This window comes from Trematomus bernacchii, unplaced genomic scaffold (genome assembly GCF_902827165.1).
Source record: "Trematomus bernacchii unplaced genomic scaffold, fTreBer1.1, whole genome shotgun sequence".
NCBI classification, from domain to species: domain Eukaryota; kingdom Metazoa; phylum Chordata; class Actinopteri; order Perciformes; family Nototheniidae; genus Trematomus; species Trematomus bernacchii.
Window position 1 is genome coordinate 13,675,326 of NW_022987714.1, and position 19,651 is coordinate 13,694,976.

At 38.7% G+C, this 19,651-nt stretch overlaps 1 protein-coding gene across 1 annotated transcript; it reads right to left on the reverse strand.

Annotated features, from left to right (window-relative positions):
* Positions 1-2,636: 2,636 nt before the first annotated feature.
* On the reverse strand, positions 2,637-12,001 carry tgm2l (transglutaminase 2, like). The gene is made up of 15 exons (XM_034141821.1): positions 11,986-12,001; positions 10,792-10,962; positions 8,918-9,148; positions 8,581-8,699; positions 8,017-8,145; positions 7,686-7,863; positions 6,973-7,114; positions 6,740-6,843; positions 6,481-6,623; positions 6,280-6,379; positions 5,355-5,491; positions 5,042-5,171; positions 4,719-4,879; positions 4,056-4,192; positions 2,637-3,608 (listed from the first exon to the last, which is right to left on the reverse strand). Exons 1-15 carry the CDS (start codon positions 11,999-12,001, stop codon positions 3,443-3,445), a joined length of 2,064 nt encoding a protein of 687 aa, XP_033997712.1. The 3' UTR covers positions 2,637-3,442.
* Between the last annotated feature and the right edge of the window lie 7,650 nt (positions 12,002-19,651).

Sequence of the window (19,651 nt, forward strand, 5' to 3'; positions counted from 1 at the left end):
ATAGCATGATAGGTCCACTTTAAGTTGTTGTGTCGTGCTTTTACAGGCTGCACTCAGACAGATTCAGTGCTGCTGCCACTGCTGTGTTCACTTGCTATTGCTGCGTTCATGTTCCTGCTGCTGTGTTTCATGTTGCCTGCCCCACCACCACCCCAGCTCCACCCCAGCTTCCACCTGTAGGCTCGGGGGATAGTTATCTAATCATCACTCAATGTTCTTTGTAAATCTGTGGAGTGATGAGGCCCGAGCCTAGACGCCAAACTAAAACTATATGCTGCTTATAATAAACATATTAAGAAACACGTGAGTTGTCTGACTGAAATATAATTGTTTTGTGATATAGTTAATACTTAAAACGTATAGTTGTATTGTAATTTGTAATAATGTATTCTTAGTTGGCTAATGTCAGTATTTATTTAATTATTTCTATTTTAAGTCTTTGTTTTATTTATTGTACTTTTGTGGTGTTTTTTTAATTAAATCTTTCAAAAAGTATTTCCTTTATTTTTTTTCTCTGAACAAAGAAATTGGTGTACAGCAGATGTACAAGTAAGTGTTTTAATGACAGTTTGTGTAAAATAGCACATTAATAATAATAATAATGATGATGATGACAACATTTAATAGTATTAACATTCACTCTTGAAAGCAGTGCTCAGATCCTCTTCCTGAGTGAAAGCACTAATGCCAGACAAAAATACTACATTACAAGTAAAAGTCCTGCAATCATAAGTGCAGTAACATGTAGAATAGTGGCCTCTAAGATGTATTGTAGTAAAACAACATGCATATAATGGAAAGTACATCACATTAAAGGTAGGGTAGGTAAGTTTGAGAAACCGGCTCGAGATACACTTTTTGTTATATTCCATGGAATGCTCTTAACATCCCGATAGCAATGAATATCTTAAGTGCTTTGACAAAAAATCCATAAAAAAATTTCATCTGTGGAAGCCGTACTACTGTAAAAAGCACGACCAATCATTTTAGCCGGCCCGGCTAAAATAACTGGATGGCCTACCTGCCTGTCAGCCTTCCATCGGGGCCCAAACTTATCTCGTGCCCTCATTGGTCATGTGCGCGTTTGTGTGTGTTGGAGGAGGGGCTCTGTAAGGAAGTGGCAGATTTTTTCCGGCTGTGTATTTTCAAATTCTAGCGCACTCGAGCTGGTTTCTCCAAAATGACCTACTCTACCTTTAATATCTAAGTACACTTGAGTAAAGTATCATTGAGTCATAATAATATAGTATTACTTATAGCACTTTTCACAAATGAAATCCAAACCAGTTTAAAAACCTTGTTAAAAAGTGCTTCTTTTTTTTAAAGGGATAGTATTTAAAATAATCATAAAGCTGTTGTGGAATGCCACATTTATGAAAAATTAGATGGGAAATAAATACTTTAAATATATACTATACATAATAGTGAAATATAGAATAGAAGGTTTACACACACACACACACACACACACACACACACACACACACACACACACACACACACACACACACACACACACACACACACACACACACACACACACACACACACACACACACACACACACACACACACACACACACACACACACACACAGGTAAACAGACACCCCCAGTCACACTACTAAAAAAGGGGCTCAGTTAATCTTGATAAGATGGCATTTAGTAAGGTGGCATTTAGCACTTATATCAACAGTTTTCCATATCAATATTTTACCTGTGTATTAAACAAAGGCGAGGGAAAAGACATGCACACAAAACACACAAACACACAGGCTACTTAAAATCCAGAGATTACTGATGCAAATTTCTGATGTGGTTCTGGGTCTGTGTGTCAGGGCTGTAGGTGGCCTGTGTGAATTGTCACAGCGATGTGACAGATGAGACTCAGAGGCCTCTGCTTGATCAGTAAAACTATTTGCTGGACCGAGGAAACTTCTGGACGGGAAGTGTCAGAATGTAACCAACCACACAAACAAGAGCTTGTTTCTTCACAGCTCAGAGAGGGGAAGAGAGGACGACAAACAGATGTCAGATAGAGAGTTGATAGTCTATTTGCCTACGATTCTTTACATTATTTTATTTACCCTTGTCTGAACTATTACCTGGTTTTCCTGTTTTTCAATCTTATTCATGTTGCTGCTTGAACACATGCATTTCACTAGTGGGATCAGTAAAGTTTTATTTAATCTCATTTTAAAACAAAATGTATTTTCTTTCCTGCTTAATGTTTTATCTTTCATTTTGAGGACCATGTGATGGACGGGACTCTGGAGTCCAGTCGTGAAAAACTCAGGAGTAAACATCAAGCAGAGATATCACTATGATGGTGAAGATCATTCCTACTTGTGCTACAGCAATGCTGACAATTTAACAACTTCTCTCCCCATTGCATTCACTCTCTGCAGAGGAAACCAGAACATATCCACTAAGGACCAGTTTACTTTAGAAACATTGTCTCTAGTTCCATTTTGAATTCCAACTTACTATATGAGTCCCTCCTATGTAAAATAATTTCCTCTGTAGTTTTAATACATTTTGCACACAGCCAACCCATCGTCTAGTTCAGACATTCATTTTAGCAACATGTCAAGTCAAATTACAGAAACAATCTTTATTGAAAGCATATTGTGCACATACTGTATATCATAATGTGTGAACGCACAGCATTATAACAAAAAACAAAACATAAATAAAGGATTTAATTCAATGAAAAAATTATAGTTTCTTCTTTTTCCTTCTTTCTTCATGTTTTCACTCAAATGGGAAACATTGATCATTAAGAAACAAAACATACAGCAGATCATTTTCCAAAAGCATACCTAACAAAGCACAATGTGTTAACCCTTCAGCTCTGATGTGTGCACTGATGGTAATGCTTCCTTTAATTTCACAATCAGGGTCTAAAACACAGCTCTTTGAACCAGGTAAAGGGAACGAAGACAGTAAGAAACATGGCCATGTAGTCAAGTAAGGAATACGAGAAATGTTACAGAGGAGGAACATAGCCAAAATGGAAGGTCTATCATCTAAAGGTGGTTACCTGTTGTCTTTCTGTGCATTTCTATGCAGGCATCTAGTGCCAGGCATAATGCAAAGTCAGAAATATCTAAGTCTATCACATAGTGGCTCTAAGGTAAGGTAAACTAACTCTGTGTCCGGTATTTATTTGTGAATAAGGTCACAGTTGTCCTTCAAGAGACAACCGTCATTGAATTTATCGGCATACAATGTAGTGTTCTAATACTTGGCATACTTTTACATTTAAACTGGGCAGTTCCTCCTCTTTCATCCATGAAAGGTCGATTAACCTCATAATACATTGGTTCATTCAGTTTATACGTTTTAAAAACGTGCAGAAATTGCCTCAAAAACAATGTAAACCAAAAGTATCTGCTAAGTAGTTTCTGCCAAATCAGTTACAGTATGTTAGAAAAGCTGGGCTAATTTAAAGATCTAATGTGTCTTTTATACACAACCACCGTGGCGACTCCCTTCACGTCCTTCAGCCTGTCTGAGTCAAAGTCCACCAGTAGCTTTCTGACCCCTGTCCGCACGGGGGAGAACAAGAGCTTGACAGACACTTTCTGGCCTGGATTAATATCCCCTCTGAAAAATAAAAGAGCGATGCTTGAGTTCTATTTGATTGAGGTCCTGTTATGAACCACACTGTTGTTATTGCTACACGATAAATGACTCCTTCTCAGCGGAGCTTGAATGACAATCAAGACAGTAGTTGTTTGACTCGATTGTTTGGTCTGTGTATCTTTAAGTTACATTTTGTAGGTGAAGGTCGAGGATCCATTGATGGAGCCAACAACCATCTTTTATCCTAGTGTGTGATATATACAATTCAAGGTTCAAGGCTTTTATTGGTCATACGACATACAGTGTACAGTGTGCTACAGTGTAGTTATGACGATGGAAATCTTAGCTACACTGTAGCTATGTACGTATGACCAATAAAAGCCTTGAACCTTGAATTGTATATATCACACACAAGGATAAATTCATTGCACATGCCTTATAGTGAAGAGGGTGTGACTCAGTACTTACTTAACAGAGATCTCAGTGGCCGACAGTAGGCCGGCTCCCTCCACAGTGAACACGCCACTCTTCAGAGGAACTGGTAGAGGATTGGTAAAGGAGATCAAAGCGGTCGTTTGATTCCATACAACAGCCTTCCCAGGCACCTGTAAAAGGGTGGCAGCTCTATGTTAAGGGCAGCAATTACACTGTAGGACATTACAATCTGGAAATACAAAACATTAAACATAATTTATTTTAGAATAGATGTAGTTTGATACACTAATGTCAAATATAATGACACAAATCATTGTAAAGTCTGAAAATATTATGGAAAGAGCCGGCTATCTTTTTCAGGTAACATAAAAATGAAATGAAAATACATCCAGGTTTCGTTTTACAAGTAAACTTCAACCAGACATGATCATTGAAGAACATCTTTAAAATGTTGTGTGACTGTTGAATCTGTGATTTTCTCTCATATTCCAAGTGTAGGATTTTTACAAGAAACATTAGACTCTTGATGTATCTTATTTCATCATTAACTAAGCTCTGCAAACATTTGAAAGCTCATAGTATCTAATCAGTCCTTCTCTACCTTTAATTTATCCACACATAAGACTAGCATTATAAACCTTATAAATGATTTCATGGTCAAACAAGGACTTCTGGGCATGCTCAGAGTGAACCCACCTGTACGAGTAGTTCAGGCATGCTCATCGGGATGTTGGCCATGGCCATGATGGGTTCGTTCTCCCCTGGAGCCTCTAACAAGGCTTTCACCCTGATCAGATGATGCTCACGAACACACCCGACATAGTCATCATAGTGCAGACGCAGCACTTCCTTGTGGGCTGAACACACATGCACACATAGAGTATAACTTTAGACAGGAGGATTGTACATGCTACTACAACATAAGAAGTGGAAAAAGCGTGCTGGTTAGACACAGCATCATTGTTGTTTTACAGCATATTTTCACCAGTGACCTTTGTGGGTTTATTTGAGCCACAAACCTTTGTGAGCTGGCACTGTCACACTGATTGTTTGTCTTTTACACTCTCCCCGGTTTAGAGAACTGTAAGTTACAGCCATGACCACCATGGCAAGCTGAGCATGAGCTTCTCTGGCTCCTTCATTCTTCACCTGCGGACATGATGGATTTATGATTGGATGTTGTCTTACAAAATGTCCATCAGACTACAAGACAAAATATGCGATACATTCCGACAATGGCAGCCCCATTTCCCCTGTGTATGACATGATTTACTGATTTTATCAATTAATCCATGCATCATTTCAGCTACAGTCTGAACACCCTGTACGTACCTCAACAATCACATCAAAGTCCGTCCCAAGTACAGGCCTAGAAGGCTTGATTGACAGCTTCAGTTGTCCTGGTTCTGTGATCTCATTGGTGACCCGGCGCCCCGCCTTCTTGTACACATCTCTCTCTTTATTGGAGCCTGTGGAGAAGATGTTGGTCCATAACAATGAACCATGATTCTGTCAGATGACTATAAACAGATATTAAACAAGTTAAGTGATTTTGAACAATTTCAACATCGTTTTGATTGTACATTGACTTGTAATAGAGAGAGTGGCGTCTTTGTCAGCTGCATTCTGCTCCCTGATCATATTTTATGGATGATCATTTTTTATGTCTTTCCCTTTGATGTCCACTGGCGGCCCTACCTTGAGTCTCAGTGATCAAACAGAAAGCTTTCGTTGTTGCAAAAGTAAATGTAACCAGCTAAATGCTGTTAATAGTAGCTGCTGTTAGCTAGTTAGCTGTTGGTAAGTTAGTCGTGCTTTCACACTGCGAACGGAATATAGGGTTAAGCAGTCTCTACTTAGTAACAATTTTGGGCTGCTATTTCTAGGGTTGTTTGACTTGTTTGATCTCTGGCCATGTTAGCAAAGTCGATATTTAAGACAAATGTGTACAAGTAAATATCACACTGAAACAGTGGGGGCTCAAAACTCCTATACATTATGTTTCTTTGAAGGCTTCTATTAGTTACATGCTCAATCAGTTGAATGATTTATTTTTAATCACATAAAATATAGTCTTTTAATCAGAAGATTTAGCAGTTGGAGGCTAGGAAGTATTGGAAAAATGCTGTATACAGACCTAAATAAATGTGATTATGCTCAATAAGGGTTTATCAATATAGCCTTTACACATTTCTGAAATGTGTAAAAGTTCTGATCCAAGTCAATCTACTCCTTTGTTTACTAATTCTTAACTTACCTTCTGAATATTTGTATTGTTGAGTGACATCATCTCTGTAGTCGCCGTAAACACTTTTGGTGCTGATGTTCCTCCCCACACTTGCCTGATCAACTCTGATCTGTAGCAATATTAACATGCGTCACTATCCTTACATCCTTCTTTGCAAATGGCTTTTGAATTGAGCAAATATGAAAGACGATCAGAACAAAAGTCAATCACCTTCTGCCGCTGGCCATCTGCCTGGACGATCCAGTAGATGATGTCAGCATTCACCTCAGCAAATACAAAAGGAGCGTCATACTTTACTCCGAGATTTCCCTCCTTGATGGCTGTCACTGGACACGGGCCACAGCAAAATTCACCTGAAGGGTATAGCAATGAAAAACAACAAACAACATTGTTAGACTGATAATTCAAAAAGTGTTGAAAGTGTTGAAGAGTTGAATAACAGTAATTAGTTTAAAAATTAGGAATATACCATCACTCAATTCTTGAGGGGTGGGGTCCAAAACCTGCCAGCCATCGTTTCCTTTGGGGAGATCTTCTCTCCTCATCCAGGATTCGACCCAACAGTGGAAATTCCTTAAAATCACAACGATAAGAAGAGATCATTCATTACATTAGATTATGTAATATCAATTGTACAAAATCAATTGTATTCATAATCTGTGTGTGTGTGGTTTGTGTGTCTGTTTGTGTGCAGGCTCCTACCAGCTACTGTCTCTCTTGTTTCTCCCATCAAAGCTCTCCAGTCTTTCATTCAGCAGAAAGTCTATTGAGAGGTTTCCATCGACATCATGGGCTGAAGAAAAGTTGGTAATGAGGCGTGTTGGGATTCCCAGAGAGCGCAGCACTGAAAAAGATACCACAAATCAGACTGGAAAAATAATTCCCTTTGTTCCAGCTGCAACAATAAGTTAACTTATTGATTAGCTGATCGTCAGAAAACCCTTTTAACAAATGATTAATCCTTTTTAATGCAAACATTTCAGAAAATATTATTTCACATCATATTAAAAGATTAGCTTTGGATTGACAAAATAATTAAAGAGGTTACCTTAGACTTTGGATGGCCCTCTTTCATAATTGTATGACACATACAGTAATTACAAAAGAATGAGTAATCTTTAGATCCAACCCTTATTCCTCCCTTCCTTTCTTTTCTGTTGATAATAAGTATTTAAGTTATTGGGGACAACTTATGTCAAGCTAAGTCAGCCGGCTGCTGGCTGGAGCAGCATTCCCCGTACACAGGATGGAGTCTTCTTATCAACCTCTCGGTCAGAAAGTGAATCCACATATTCCCGTAACCCAGAATTATTTTATTTTTCTCAACAAAAACAGTTGTTTTTCCCCCCTTTATCTTCTGAAATATTACACTTCAGCATCATTCAATGCAACAGTGAATTCTACAGAAGCCTCACCTGTGCAGGCGACAGCAGCAAACACCCAGCACTGGCCATATTTGACCGCCCTCGCCCCGGCATTGCTCCACTGTTGGAGGATCGGCACACTGCCGGTCCATCTGTAAGGTGCGACTCCGTCAGTGTACGACTCGTCCCAGCGACCGGTCAAAACACCCCTGTCTCCGTTAGAGTTGACCTGGACAGGTGTAAAGAACATGTTGTGGAGACATCCGGTTTGATCACTAAAGTGTGTACGTGTATCAGTTGCACAAATAAATTATGTATTTTGTCTTGTACTGTTATTTAACCGTTAGTTTTGTTTTCAACAGCAAGTAAAAGAGATATTCACCATTGCTGTGACCATCCTGCTGACGTAGACAGGGTCATTTCTCTGCTTAATGTCCACTTCTGAGTTTTTCAGGGCATCCTTGGATTTATCAAGGACTTCAAAACACATGTCCATCACATAGTCCTCAAACTGAGGGAGATTCAAAGGGAAACAGGGAGAGAAAACATGAGATAGAAACAAAGATGTGTTGTCGAGCAGGAGAAGCTTCTCAACCAGTTTTTTAAAATGTATTTCCCATTGGTTGGTCTATATATATATATATATATATATATATATATATATATGTTACACACCTCCTGTCTGTCTATTTATCATCTATCTATTTTCATCCTCTCTGACCTCACAGTGAGCTGTGAAGGAACAAGCTCTTGTTTGTGTGGTTTAGCTCCTGTCCAGAAGTTTCCTCCGTCCAGCAAACACATTTCCTGTACCGGCAGAAGCCTCCAAGTCTTCGCTGTCACACTGCTGTGACAATTTACACAGACACAAGCCACATACAGGCCTAACAGATACACACACACAGTTAACCCATTCAGACAATCTGTCAGTGTGTGGGTGAATTACCTGTCCATAATTCCAGGGAATACTGTTGATGTTATCCCAGGTGCCCATGAAAATGATCCCATCTTCATTCATAACATACTCCTGAAGGAGACTCTCGTCAGGGAGGTACACTACATCATCTGGCAGACAATTGGAACAGGATACAGCAGCGACATTAGCAAAAACATAAACTCCTAAATTACATTTTTTTAATGTTGAATTGCCTCAATTAGAAACAAATCTTTATCTGTACTGTACTATTTGTACTACATCAACTTCATTATTATTGTAAAAGTGAAGGGAATCTGTTAATCTGGCCAATTGGTGGAATCACTTATCATAGGGGGTTTGCTTTTACCTTTGCACCACGGGTTGAAGAGTAGGTGGAAACTAAGTTTATCGGTTTTCTCTAAAATGTGTCCGTCAGGTGACATCATCAACACGGCCAGGTGGTACTGGCCAATGATAGCGTCCGCTGGACTGTGCAGAGTCAGCAAAATGTCATCCTGCGCTCTCTGCTGATTAAACCACCACTTGTCCCCGGCCCCACGGCCCTTCTGAAGTTTGATCACTACCTCGTCTTTACTACCTGAAGAAACATAAAAAAGTATATGATTTATACAAACATTTTTTGCATCAACAATTAATCTTCTTGTTTTCTATGGGAGTTAGCATCAAAACATATTTCTCGACTCAGGAGGATATTACGGAGCCCCTAAAGGGTCATGAAAAAAAAAAAAGTATCTTGTGCGCACATACTGCCCGATTAGTACGCTATATTATTAGTTTCATGAAGAAGATGTCCGGTCACCAGGGCGTGTGTGTGTGTATGTGTGTATGTGTGTATGTTTGTGTGTGTGTGTGTGTATGTGTGTGTGTGTGTGTGTGTATGTGTGTGCGTGCGTGCGTGTGTGTGTGTGTGTGTGTGTGGGCATTTGTTTTCAGAAGATATTATGATAGTGTTGTTCGTTCCGGTGCACTCCGACAGGACTAAGCACTACATCGAGATTAAGATTAAACAAACTTCTTTCACTTGGGAATACACATAGGCCTATATGGAGTTAGCCAGATGTGTGTAAATTACTGTTCATGGTAATTTGAAGACAAATGCCGGTGTCGGACACACACAAACACACCGAACACACACACACACACACACAGAGCGGAGCTGAGCAGAGCACAAACACACACACATCATGCGCCCTGGTGACCGCACATCTCCTTCATAAAACGAGTATTAGGGGGAATAATCGGGCAGTTTGATGTGTGTAGAGGTGTGTGTGTGTGTGTGTGTGTGTGTGTGTGTGTGTGTGTGTGTGTGTGTGTGTGTGTGTGTGGTTAAAACGTAGCAGCCTCGATCTCTATTCAGCTGTTCTAATGAAGGTAAACACAGTGAAGGCGGTGCGTAAAAGGCACAGCTCTCTGTGCGCAGATAGCAGATACTGTGAGAGTCACAGACATGAATTCATAGATCAAGGCAGACTTGTTTACAGACTCTCCTGTTTTGCGGATCCGGTGCTTAAACAAATAGCTCTACACCTGGCCGAAATGTCCTTAAAATGAAGTGCGAGTTTGAAATATATCTCAAATAATGTATGCACTGCCATTTCCCCACATAAACATAACAGTCTGCAATGAAACGGTGGTCTCCTGTCCTGTGTGCTCCACTTCCTACTTGGCGCACCGGTAACTTTCCCGTGCGCACGAAAAAGTATATCGTGCGCACGAGAAAGTATCTCATGCGGACGAGAAAGTATCTTGTGCGAACGACAAAGGATATCGTGCACACGAGATACTTTTTTTCTTTTCCATGAACCTTTAGGGGCTTCGTAGGATATCGATGAAATACAATACTATGAATAAAATGGAGATTTGTGACAAATAAACTTGTTTTCCCAACCTGTTTTACAGAGATCGAGTTTGGGTCAAGAACTGAATAACAATTATTTTTGTAAACAACTCTTTTTATTTGTCTAAAATTATCAAGTGAACACTTGTGTATCTAAGCCAGGTTGTAATTGTGATTTTTTATTATTGGAAACAAAGCCCAACTGATCCTAAGGACCAACTAACAAGCCTAACTAACAAATCTGTTTTACCAAAACCTGTTCTTATTCCTTTGTGTAATAGCGTTGTTGCAGCTAACAGTAAGCATTTGACTATTTTGATTGGTATATATACTGAATACATATTTGTTGTAGTCCCCCAGTATCCAAATGAGGCTGTACTCACCAAGGTGCAGGATCAGTTCCAGTTGGTGTTTGGGGGGCAAAGACACGTAGCACTGTAAACTTATGGAAAAGGGCTGACCCCTGCGAACAATCAGGCGCTCCCTGTCAATCTCCCTGGTGCGATGAGCCAAGTTGTTTTCATGACTCCTCAGATCCACATCAGTAATCAAACCTAACAGAGACAAAGTTCATCCATCAGTCTGGGATACACTGACGCTGTCTGGTTGCTAAATGAAATGTTGGCATTGATAGGAGTGTTTCACCAGAGTTGTGACCTCACTCAGAGTTGTGACCTCAGAGTTGGCAAAGAGTAGCATTGAGGTTACAAGTCATAAATTGAACTTGATGGATAGGTTGTGTTCTCTTGGGCATTTTTCGGAAATACACATATTCACTTTCATGCGAACAGCTAAATGACAACATCAATACTGTTTACTAAATATAAAGCAACACCTAGGAAACTGTTAGCTTAGCGTTGCATAAAGACTGGAAAAATAAGGAATACACTTTGCTAAAGGTAACACAATCTGCCAACCAACACCCGTTAAGCTTACTGATTAACATGTTATTTTTTGGTTTCATTTGTGCTATTTGTTGTTCTCATCCAACACCCTTCAAGAGAGTGAATAGTGTATTCCCAAAATATTGAACTTTCCCTAAATGGAATTAAAGACCTAAATTCATGAAGCTGTGGCAAGCCAAAAGCAAAACATTGTTTATGTATTCTGTATTCTGTAAAATGTAGCCTTATTTAGCCAGTATGATTCCTCTCTTAGCTATTTATTTGACTTGTTACAGGAATGAGGATGGGTCATATCACACCTAAGTGTCAAATTGTGCATCAGCACATTTTTCACACACTCCATAACATACGTAATATAACGTTTATGGGCTGCAGAGAGAAGCAGTGCAAAAGATACTTAAACATACATGATAGATATATATATATATATATATATATATAGATAGATAGATAGATAGATAGATAGATAGATAGATAGATAGATAGATAGATAGATAGATAGATAGATAGATAGATAGATAGATAGATAGATAGATAGATAGATAGATAGATAGATAGATAGATAGATAGATAGATAGATAGATAGATAGATAGATAGACAGACAGATGGATAGATAGATAGATGAATAGATGGATAGATAGATAGATAGATGGATAGAGAAAATCACTTACCATTGTGGTTGGCCATTGCGGATCTATTATTCAAATCTATAAAAAATGTTGCTCCAAGTGTCCTCTAGTGCATCGACAGTCTTCTATTCATGCTTGGTTTTCATCACAGTCCTATATTTATACGCACAAGACTGTCCCTCCCACCTGTCTAACACACTGACCCTGAAACACTCACTAACTCACTCACTCACTCCACCTCATCCCCCTCAGTGACCTCTGACATCACTTACCAAAAGTCTAAAGTCCTCTGTGGTTGTGTGCATGTGTGAAAGTGTTTGCCGACAATTTTAAAGTGAGTTTATCATCCCCTCTGAGACACTGGGGTCTTTGTTGCTGTATAAGTTAAGGGGTGGATGTTGCTGGTGTATGCACAGGTCTGTCAGTTTATGTGCTTTATTTTTATATCTTTATTCTTTTTTACTGATTGTAGCCTCTGAGGTGTAAAATCAAGTCATTTATCTTATTAGATATTGAAGTAAAAAGATATGATTCTAAACTATATTGAAGTAAACATGTATTATTTTGAATTGTATTTTAGTGAACATGTATTGTTTGAACTGTTTTAAGTAATCACATATATAGAAATGATATTCTCACTTACAACTCACTGACCCAGAGATCCTGTTTCACACCCACACAGCTCCTTTTCACCAGAGCGCACACACATGTTCTTTTACAAGGTTCTTTATGGGCATCATTATATCTGTGTACAAGGTTTAATTGTATGAGAAAGAATAGTTTATGTGAAAGATCCCATGGGAAAGTAAGGGAGTGGATATCGGGGCAGAGATAAGATTGACTTTGACCTTGTGAAACTTTAGAATCTCACGTTCTGGTCAGAACTCTGATTCGCATCACAAACCTGAAGCCCGGAGTACTCTGTATAACTAAGTATACATGTTTTATTTCCTACCAGTAAACTCAGATAATTGTTATAACTTTTGATTCCGGTGTTTTCAATTCCTTTCTTAATTAAATAGAGATCAGCCTCATTCAACGAACGGCGCGGAGGGGGGGCTATCAGCCACCAGATAGGTGTTCTGCTCCAACAATATGTAAAAATTCGATGTAACTATTGGGGAGACTAGTTAGAGGATCAGTTAATTGACATCATACCATCTGTCACAATACTTTCTTATCATAAAGATGAGCCATTTGCCCCACCTAGATTTAACTGGAAGATGAACTGTGAGTCAGGAGGGATGGTGAATTCTGGGAAAAACTGTGTTTCAGAGCTTTAACCTTGTTCATTGCACTTGCCAAATAAAAAAAAGGGCCCACAACATGCATGATTACAGAGTGGTTTGAGAGGTAAAATAGTGGGCATCAATTACAATTGGGTTTAATTACAAAATAATTTGCTAACATGAGGAATTTGTTTTGAACTGGCTTTAATGTTGTATTGTTACATCCAACATCTAACCATTTGGAAGCAGAGGCTGGGTCAGCCCTCTTTTTTGCCTTTGCACATAAAGCCGATTTTCCTCCATTTGGTCAATTTCGGTCGGTCAGATAATTGGCAATTGGCTGTAGTCTTTGAGGTGTGTTCAAATGCAATTTTGTTGGCCACATACCACCTGTAGCCAGTAATTAATTAATGTCTGTTTAGTTTGTCCGGGCCTTTTACTTTGTCTAAGGATAATAGATGTCTTTGACAGACTGATAATACAGTAACTAGTACAGACGGTAAACGTCAGCACCCAGTCCACACATAAAAACACATTGAAACGTCTAGACTCTAGAGGACTGGCACTACAGTGTTACCACACTGACGCTTGGTGCTTTATTTTGGTCACACACTCACGCTTTCACTGATGAAGTCACATACCATATACATACAATATTTAGTGATTCAGCTGAACACGTTACACTATAAATGTAAACCTGACCTCATTATGGCTATTCATCGTAAACAGCTTGAAATCTATCTAAATCTATCAACCATTTCATATGGTTTTAAACCTGTACTCATCTTAAATAAGATTGGAGAACTTGCAGACACAAAACAATCCACATAACAGAGGCTTTCTTTTGTTGCTGACTTTTAGCCTTTTTGTGGTCCCTAACACTTCCCATAAATAAACACTTCCTGTAGCAAACAGGTGCTCGGATATCTGCTGGACTTTGGATCACTTTGTAACATCAAACAGAAGAGCAAACACTTTGCTCAGTAATGTGTGCCTGGTGAGAGTGACTGGAAAACTGTGTTTGCAAACAGTGTGATTCTGAGTTGTGGAATGATGAGATGGTCATGTACCGGGAAACCAAGGTCTTTGACTGAAATGCACTAGAGTGTCAACAGAGTGAAACACTCTAATATGACCACATATTTTGATAGATAAAAATTGGAACCCGCTGATGCACACTTTTGTTCGTGGGTCATTTTGGACACTCCACTGGAATTGTATGTAATAAAGCTAAAAAGCTGCAACCTTTTCTAACTGAAATGTTTGTGGCCATAGCTGCAAGTTAATTTACACGAGAATCTGCAGTAATTGAAAAATCTGCCATATAGAAATTCAAGATAGAATTGTATTTGTATTACTTGCACTATTTTAACTATTTTGTCTGTTTTATTATGTTGCACCGTTGGAGGAGCCTGTGACCTAAGATTTTCATTGACATATCTACACTGTAGCTATATACAAATGACAATAAAAGCCTTGAATCTTGAAAAAAAAGAACATCTGACATGAGTATTTGATAGATGGAATGACTGTAGATCCAGAAAATACTCGGATCATCCAAGGTCTCATCCAAGTTTCTGTTTATCAGGGTGATTTACTTGCTGTGGCTTTAAGTGTTGTTGAGGGGAAGATGAGGAGATAGCTGGACTAGAGAACCCCTTCCACCCCCTCCATGCAGAGCTAGTGAAGATGAGGAGCACGTTCAGCCACAGACTCTTCCCTCCTTGGCACACCACAAAGCATCTAAGACAATCGTTTGTGCTTGTAGCCATCAGGCTGCACAATCAAGGGTTTACCAGGTAACCAATCAAAAAATTGCAACTGAATATCAATAGTATTTGCACTGTATGCACACACGACCCTCATCTGCACAGTCACCTGCACATTTAAATGCATATTGAACTTGTTCACATATCTGTACATATGTACACTTACAGAGTTTAGCTCAATCAAATGTTATTTTCTATTCATACTGTTACTACATGTTTATTTTTATGTAATTATTTTGTATTTTTATTATCCATGTGTATATTCTCATGTCTCGTGAACTATCTGTGTTTCTATCTTATTCTGTTGCTGCACCTGAATGTCCCTATGGAGATCTATAAAGATCCATCTTATCTTATTGTATCTGCAAAGAGGACACTGATTAGAAAGAGAAGCATTGTTATAGATTCCATTTAACAATGTTACTTCATGAGCAATTTGGAGAGTGGCAGCAATTTTATCTTTGAAAAAAATGTCACTTGTTCAGTAGGTGGCGCCAATGCACCAAGTATTTTATTAACACCCATGAAAATCTAAAAAGGAGAGAAAAAAACTGCCTGTTTTCCATCAAGTCCTCAGGCATGGAATAAATAATGCGGAGGCCGAGGGTGTGTGATATTCACTTGAACACTTTGATCTGTACAGATGAGTGGAAGAGGCAAAGGAGGAAAGGGACTCGGCAAAGGAGGTGCCAAGCGTCACCGTACATTTCTCCGTAATAACATCCAGGGAATCACCTGGGTTGCGGTCGAATAGTCCATTTTAGCTTAGGAACCTTCCTAACAGAGTGAAATAACCCGGAAGTACCTTAATGGCAGCCATGATAAGTGCCGTTCGAATTCTCTAAAATGATAGGAAAGGAGGTTTCAAAATTCCTTTATAACCTCCTTTAGTTTAGGAACCACTGGACCTTCCTTTACGAAAGAAAAGGAGAGTATGCTGCCCCACAATGCCTTGCGGCCGCAGCATTTGCCATCACGCAACAGTCGGCCGTTCACGGAAACAACCGATTATGACCGAGAAATTATATCATGAAAGTTAGGGTGCTTATTAAGCTTTTTAAAACGTATGTGGTAACTTGCCAAAGTGCTTTGTTTTGAACGTTCATCAGTATTATAATCCAAAAGAGATATATGAACGTTAGTTTTTACTGAAATGATCAAATAAAGTCAACATTTCACAGTCTTTACTGAGCTGTGTGGGGTTTGTTCAACTTTTAAAAGATGTTTGAATGGTGATATACACAGTGATAGATGTTAAGGACTAACGTTTATAATAAATACAGTATTTATTTTAAGATCTTTTCATACAATAATACGTATTGGGATCATTTGTATTAATGTGGACCGGAGGGAGAGGGTGACACGGTGCAGAGTCTCTAGATGAGTTTACAGTAGTCCGTCGTTCTTATTATACATCAATGTAGTCCACTGTATAGAAAACTGTAGTTTCCCCACAGCAGCAGATGCACATTCATGACATCCGCTGGCGCATCATAAATACGTCGGATAGTGAAAGTGCAGTCGGATTCTCAAAGCACCGCAGTCTCTTCTCCTAAATCCTTTTGAATTCTCCTAACATATGATGTTTGTCAATCTTAAATAATAATTTCCATGTCAAAAAAGTCACAGTTTGTCGTAAAACTGTTGAAATATAAGACTATGAAAAATACGCAACTAGAAAGATTACAAATCCCAGAATCCCGGTCCCGCATGCTGGCTCTTACGGAACTGACTAACTCCCCTTTTGTGTATGTACAGCTCTCAACATGCCCAGAGTAGTGATTTTCACCTCTTTTAATACTTTTCGCCTCATTCTGAAAGAAAGAAGTGAAATGTGCCAACGTGACGGCCGTCTTGGTGTGTGGTGCGAGACGGGAGATGTAGTTCATTGAGCGGTTTCACACAAAAAAAGTGTTACTTCACAGTTTTACGACACATTTTTATTTTTTTTACTTGTAAAATTATCTTTTAAATTGACAAACATCATATGTGTAATTCGTGGCTCAACCGGAAGGGGAGGGACTTCGCCTCTCTATAGAGAGGTGAAGTCCCTCCCTTTCCGGGGGACCTCCATGGGACCTTATTTCGGAAAAATTATATATTGAAGTCAATGGCGAGAGAAAGATTATCTTTCGATCCCGTTTGAATTGTGCCACGAATTACACATATGATGTTTGTCAATTTAAAAGATAATTTTGCAAGTAAAAAAAAAAAAAATGTGTCGTAAAACTGTGAAGTAACACTTTTTTTTGTGTGAAACGCTCAATGAACTACATCTCTGGTCTCGCACACATCACCAACACCAAGATGGCCGTCACGTTGGCACATTTCACCTCTTTCTTTCAGAATGAGGCGAAAAGTATTAAAAGAGGTGAAAATCACTACAAGTCTGGGCATGTTGAGAGCTGTACATACACAAAAGGGGAGTTAGTCGGTTTCATAAGAGCCAGCATGCGGGACCGGCTTTACAAGGTTTCGGTGAGTAACACGAGTGTAATGTGTAACATTAATGACATCACTTACGCGACTCTGGGATTTGTAGTCTTTCTAGTTGCGTATTTTTCATAGTCTTATATTTCAACAGTTTTACGACAAACTGTGACTTTTTTTACATGGAAATTATTTTTTGAGATTGACAAACATCATATGTGTAATTCGTGGCACAATTCAAACGGGATCGAAAGATAATCTTTCTCTCCCCATTGACTTCAATACATAATTTTTCCGAAATAAGGTCCCATGGGGCGGAGGTAGAAGGGCGGGACTTTGCCTCTCTATCCACTATCCATTAACCCCATGACGTTTCACACAGAGGTCAAGGAATAGACGATAGGGATAGACGATAGGAGCTGATTTTTGGACTATTCGACCGCAACCCAAGCCCGTTCTATATGTTGCGTTGATTTTCTTTATTGAGCCAAAGCATTTGTTTTTAGAGTGTATTTATTGGATGATATGGATACTTAAATTAATAAAAGGAGGGAATGTTATATCAATCTTGCACCTAGTCATAGTAACTAGGTATGTTATTAAATTACAGTTTTCAGAGCCAAGAGGCTAATCGTCTCTTTGCTAATTATTCACTTAAAGTGAGCTGACAAAGAGGATGTTTAGATTATAATAGAGTTAGAGGGAAAACATTGAGGTTTGTGTGTTAGTTAATGTAAATAAATGTATGTGCGTTCATGTGCAGACGTATATATCGTTTGTTAATTTAGTGGGAATGCTGACACAGCATTCCAACTATCTGTTATGCTACACACAAAATTCTTTATTATTCCGCCGGGTTATTTTGCGCTGCTTCTTCTCCCACATTGAACATCGCATAAACTCCGTTCAAACATCAAACCGTTCAGCTCGGTCGGGAATCAATGGCTATTACTTTTATCATTCATAACTTTCATAATTCCAGAGATACATCCCATTTTTAACATGGAAGTCAATGGAGAACTCTTCAGACTTCAACAATCTTCATGCAACTTCAACTGCTAACTGCTCCTTCTTCAACTGCTAACTGCTCCTTCATACTTACACTCAGAAACCTCATCCCAACTTTAAAATGTCACACATCTTTCTGACATTATTCGGGTAACACAAGTGATTCTTACTTTTAGAGATATTAAACATTGTTCAGACCTTGGTAAAGAGGCCTTCTTCAGATTTTAGAGTGTGTGATGTCACAGAGTGGAGGACACATTTTTCATGACAAACGTAGGAAAACATCTCATAGCTTGAAAGATAAAAAAAAATTAAGAAAAAAAATTAAACAAAATGCCTCTTGAGGGCATGAAGTGACAAAAACTTTCAACATGTCTCCATTAAACTCCATTGTAAATGCAGCCTCACCTTTCCCCACCACAGCAGCCGCACACCTTTAGTTAATCTGCCAAAAAGGCCACATTATTAACCCGAAAGTACACAAAAAGTACACTTCAGATGCTTAAGTTCCTTGACATGCTTCACGCTTTGAAATTTCACTGATATCTGTTATGGTTCTTCAACAAAACGTTCACATGTAACAGGTTTATCTCTCATTCAGAACAATGAAAATGCTTTCCTCTCACTAATCACCATGGAAACCTTTGATCCCCGGACACATCGTTAGCTCAAATATAAACACCTGTGTCATGGAACACGATGATGTCATAACTCCAATTGACATAATTAGAGCAGCAGACTAATGACGTGGGCACTGGAGTTTAACAGACTGTCTCAGCCTATTCTTCTCCGTCTGATGGAGACTTCATACTGACTTCAACATGTTCCACATATTTTAGACATTATTGGTGACGTATGCTTTTAGTTCTAAAGTTTTCAGTTCAAATATTCTGCTGCTTTTTCATGCATTTAGACTTTTATTTTCTTGTTCTTATTTCACATTCAAGTCCCCTCTATTCATGAACCCTTTAAAGTACTCAGCCACACCACTTATATACCACGTGCGACTGATGCTATGTCAGTTAATCTTTCAAATACAAGGTTGCTTGTTTGATTCAAGCTCTTGTAGTCAATATGTCAAGGTTTTTATCCCTAACATTTTATCAGCTAACTAATGACACACACTCACAGGATCTTTATAAACGTTTTAAGTATTGCACATCTTTAAACATTACTCTTATAAATCACTTTTAAAACCAGCGATGCACTACAGTGTCATCTTTTCTAAAATAGAAACTTCAATGTTCACATCTTTCTAAATTATTCTACTTT

Excerpts from the sequence above, each read along its gene's own strand:
- tgm2l (XM_034141821.1), bottom strand. Across the intron at positions 9,149-10,791 it reads GGAACTGATCCTGCACCTTG|GTAGTAAAGACGAGGTAGTG; the intron begins GTGAGTACAGCC and ends ATGTTTCTTCAG. Across the intron at positions 6,624-6,739 it reads CCCTCAAGAATTGAGTGATG|GTGAATTTTGCTGTGGCCCG; the intron begins GTATATTCCTAA and ends TATACCCTTCAG.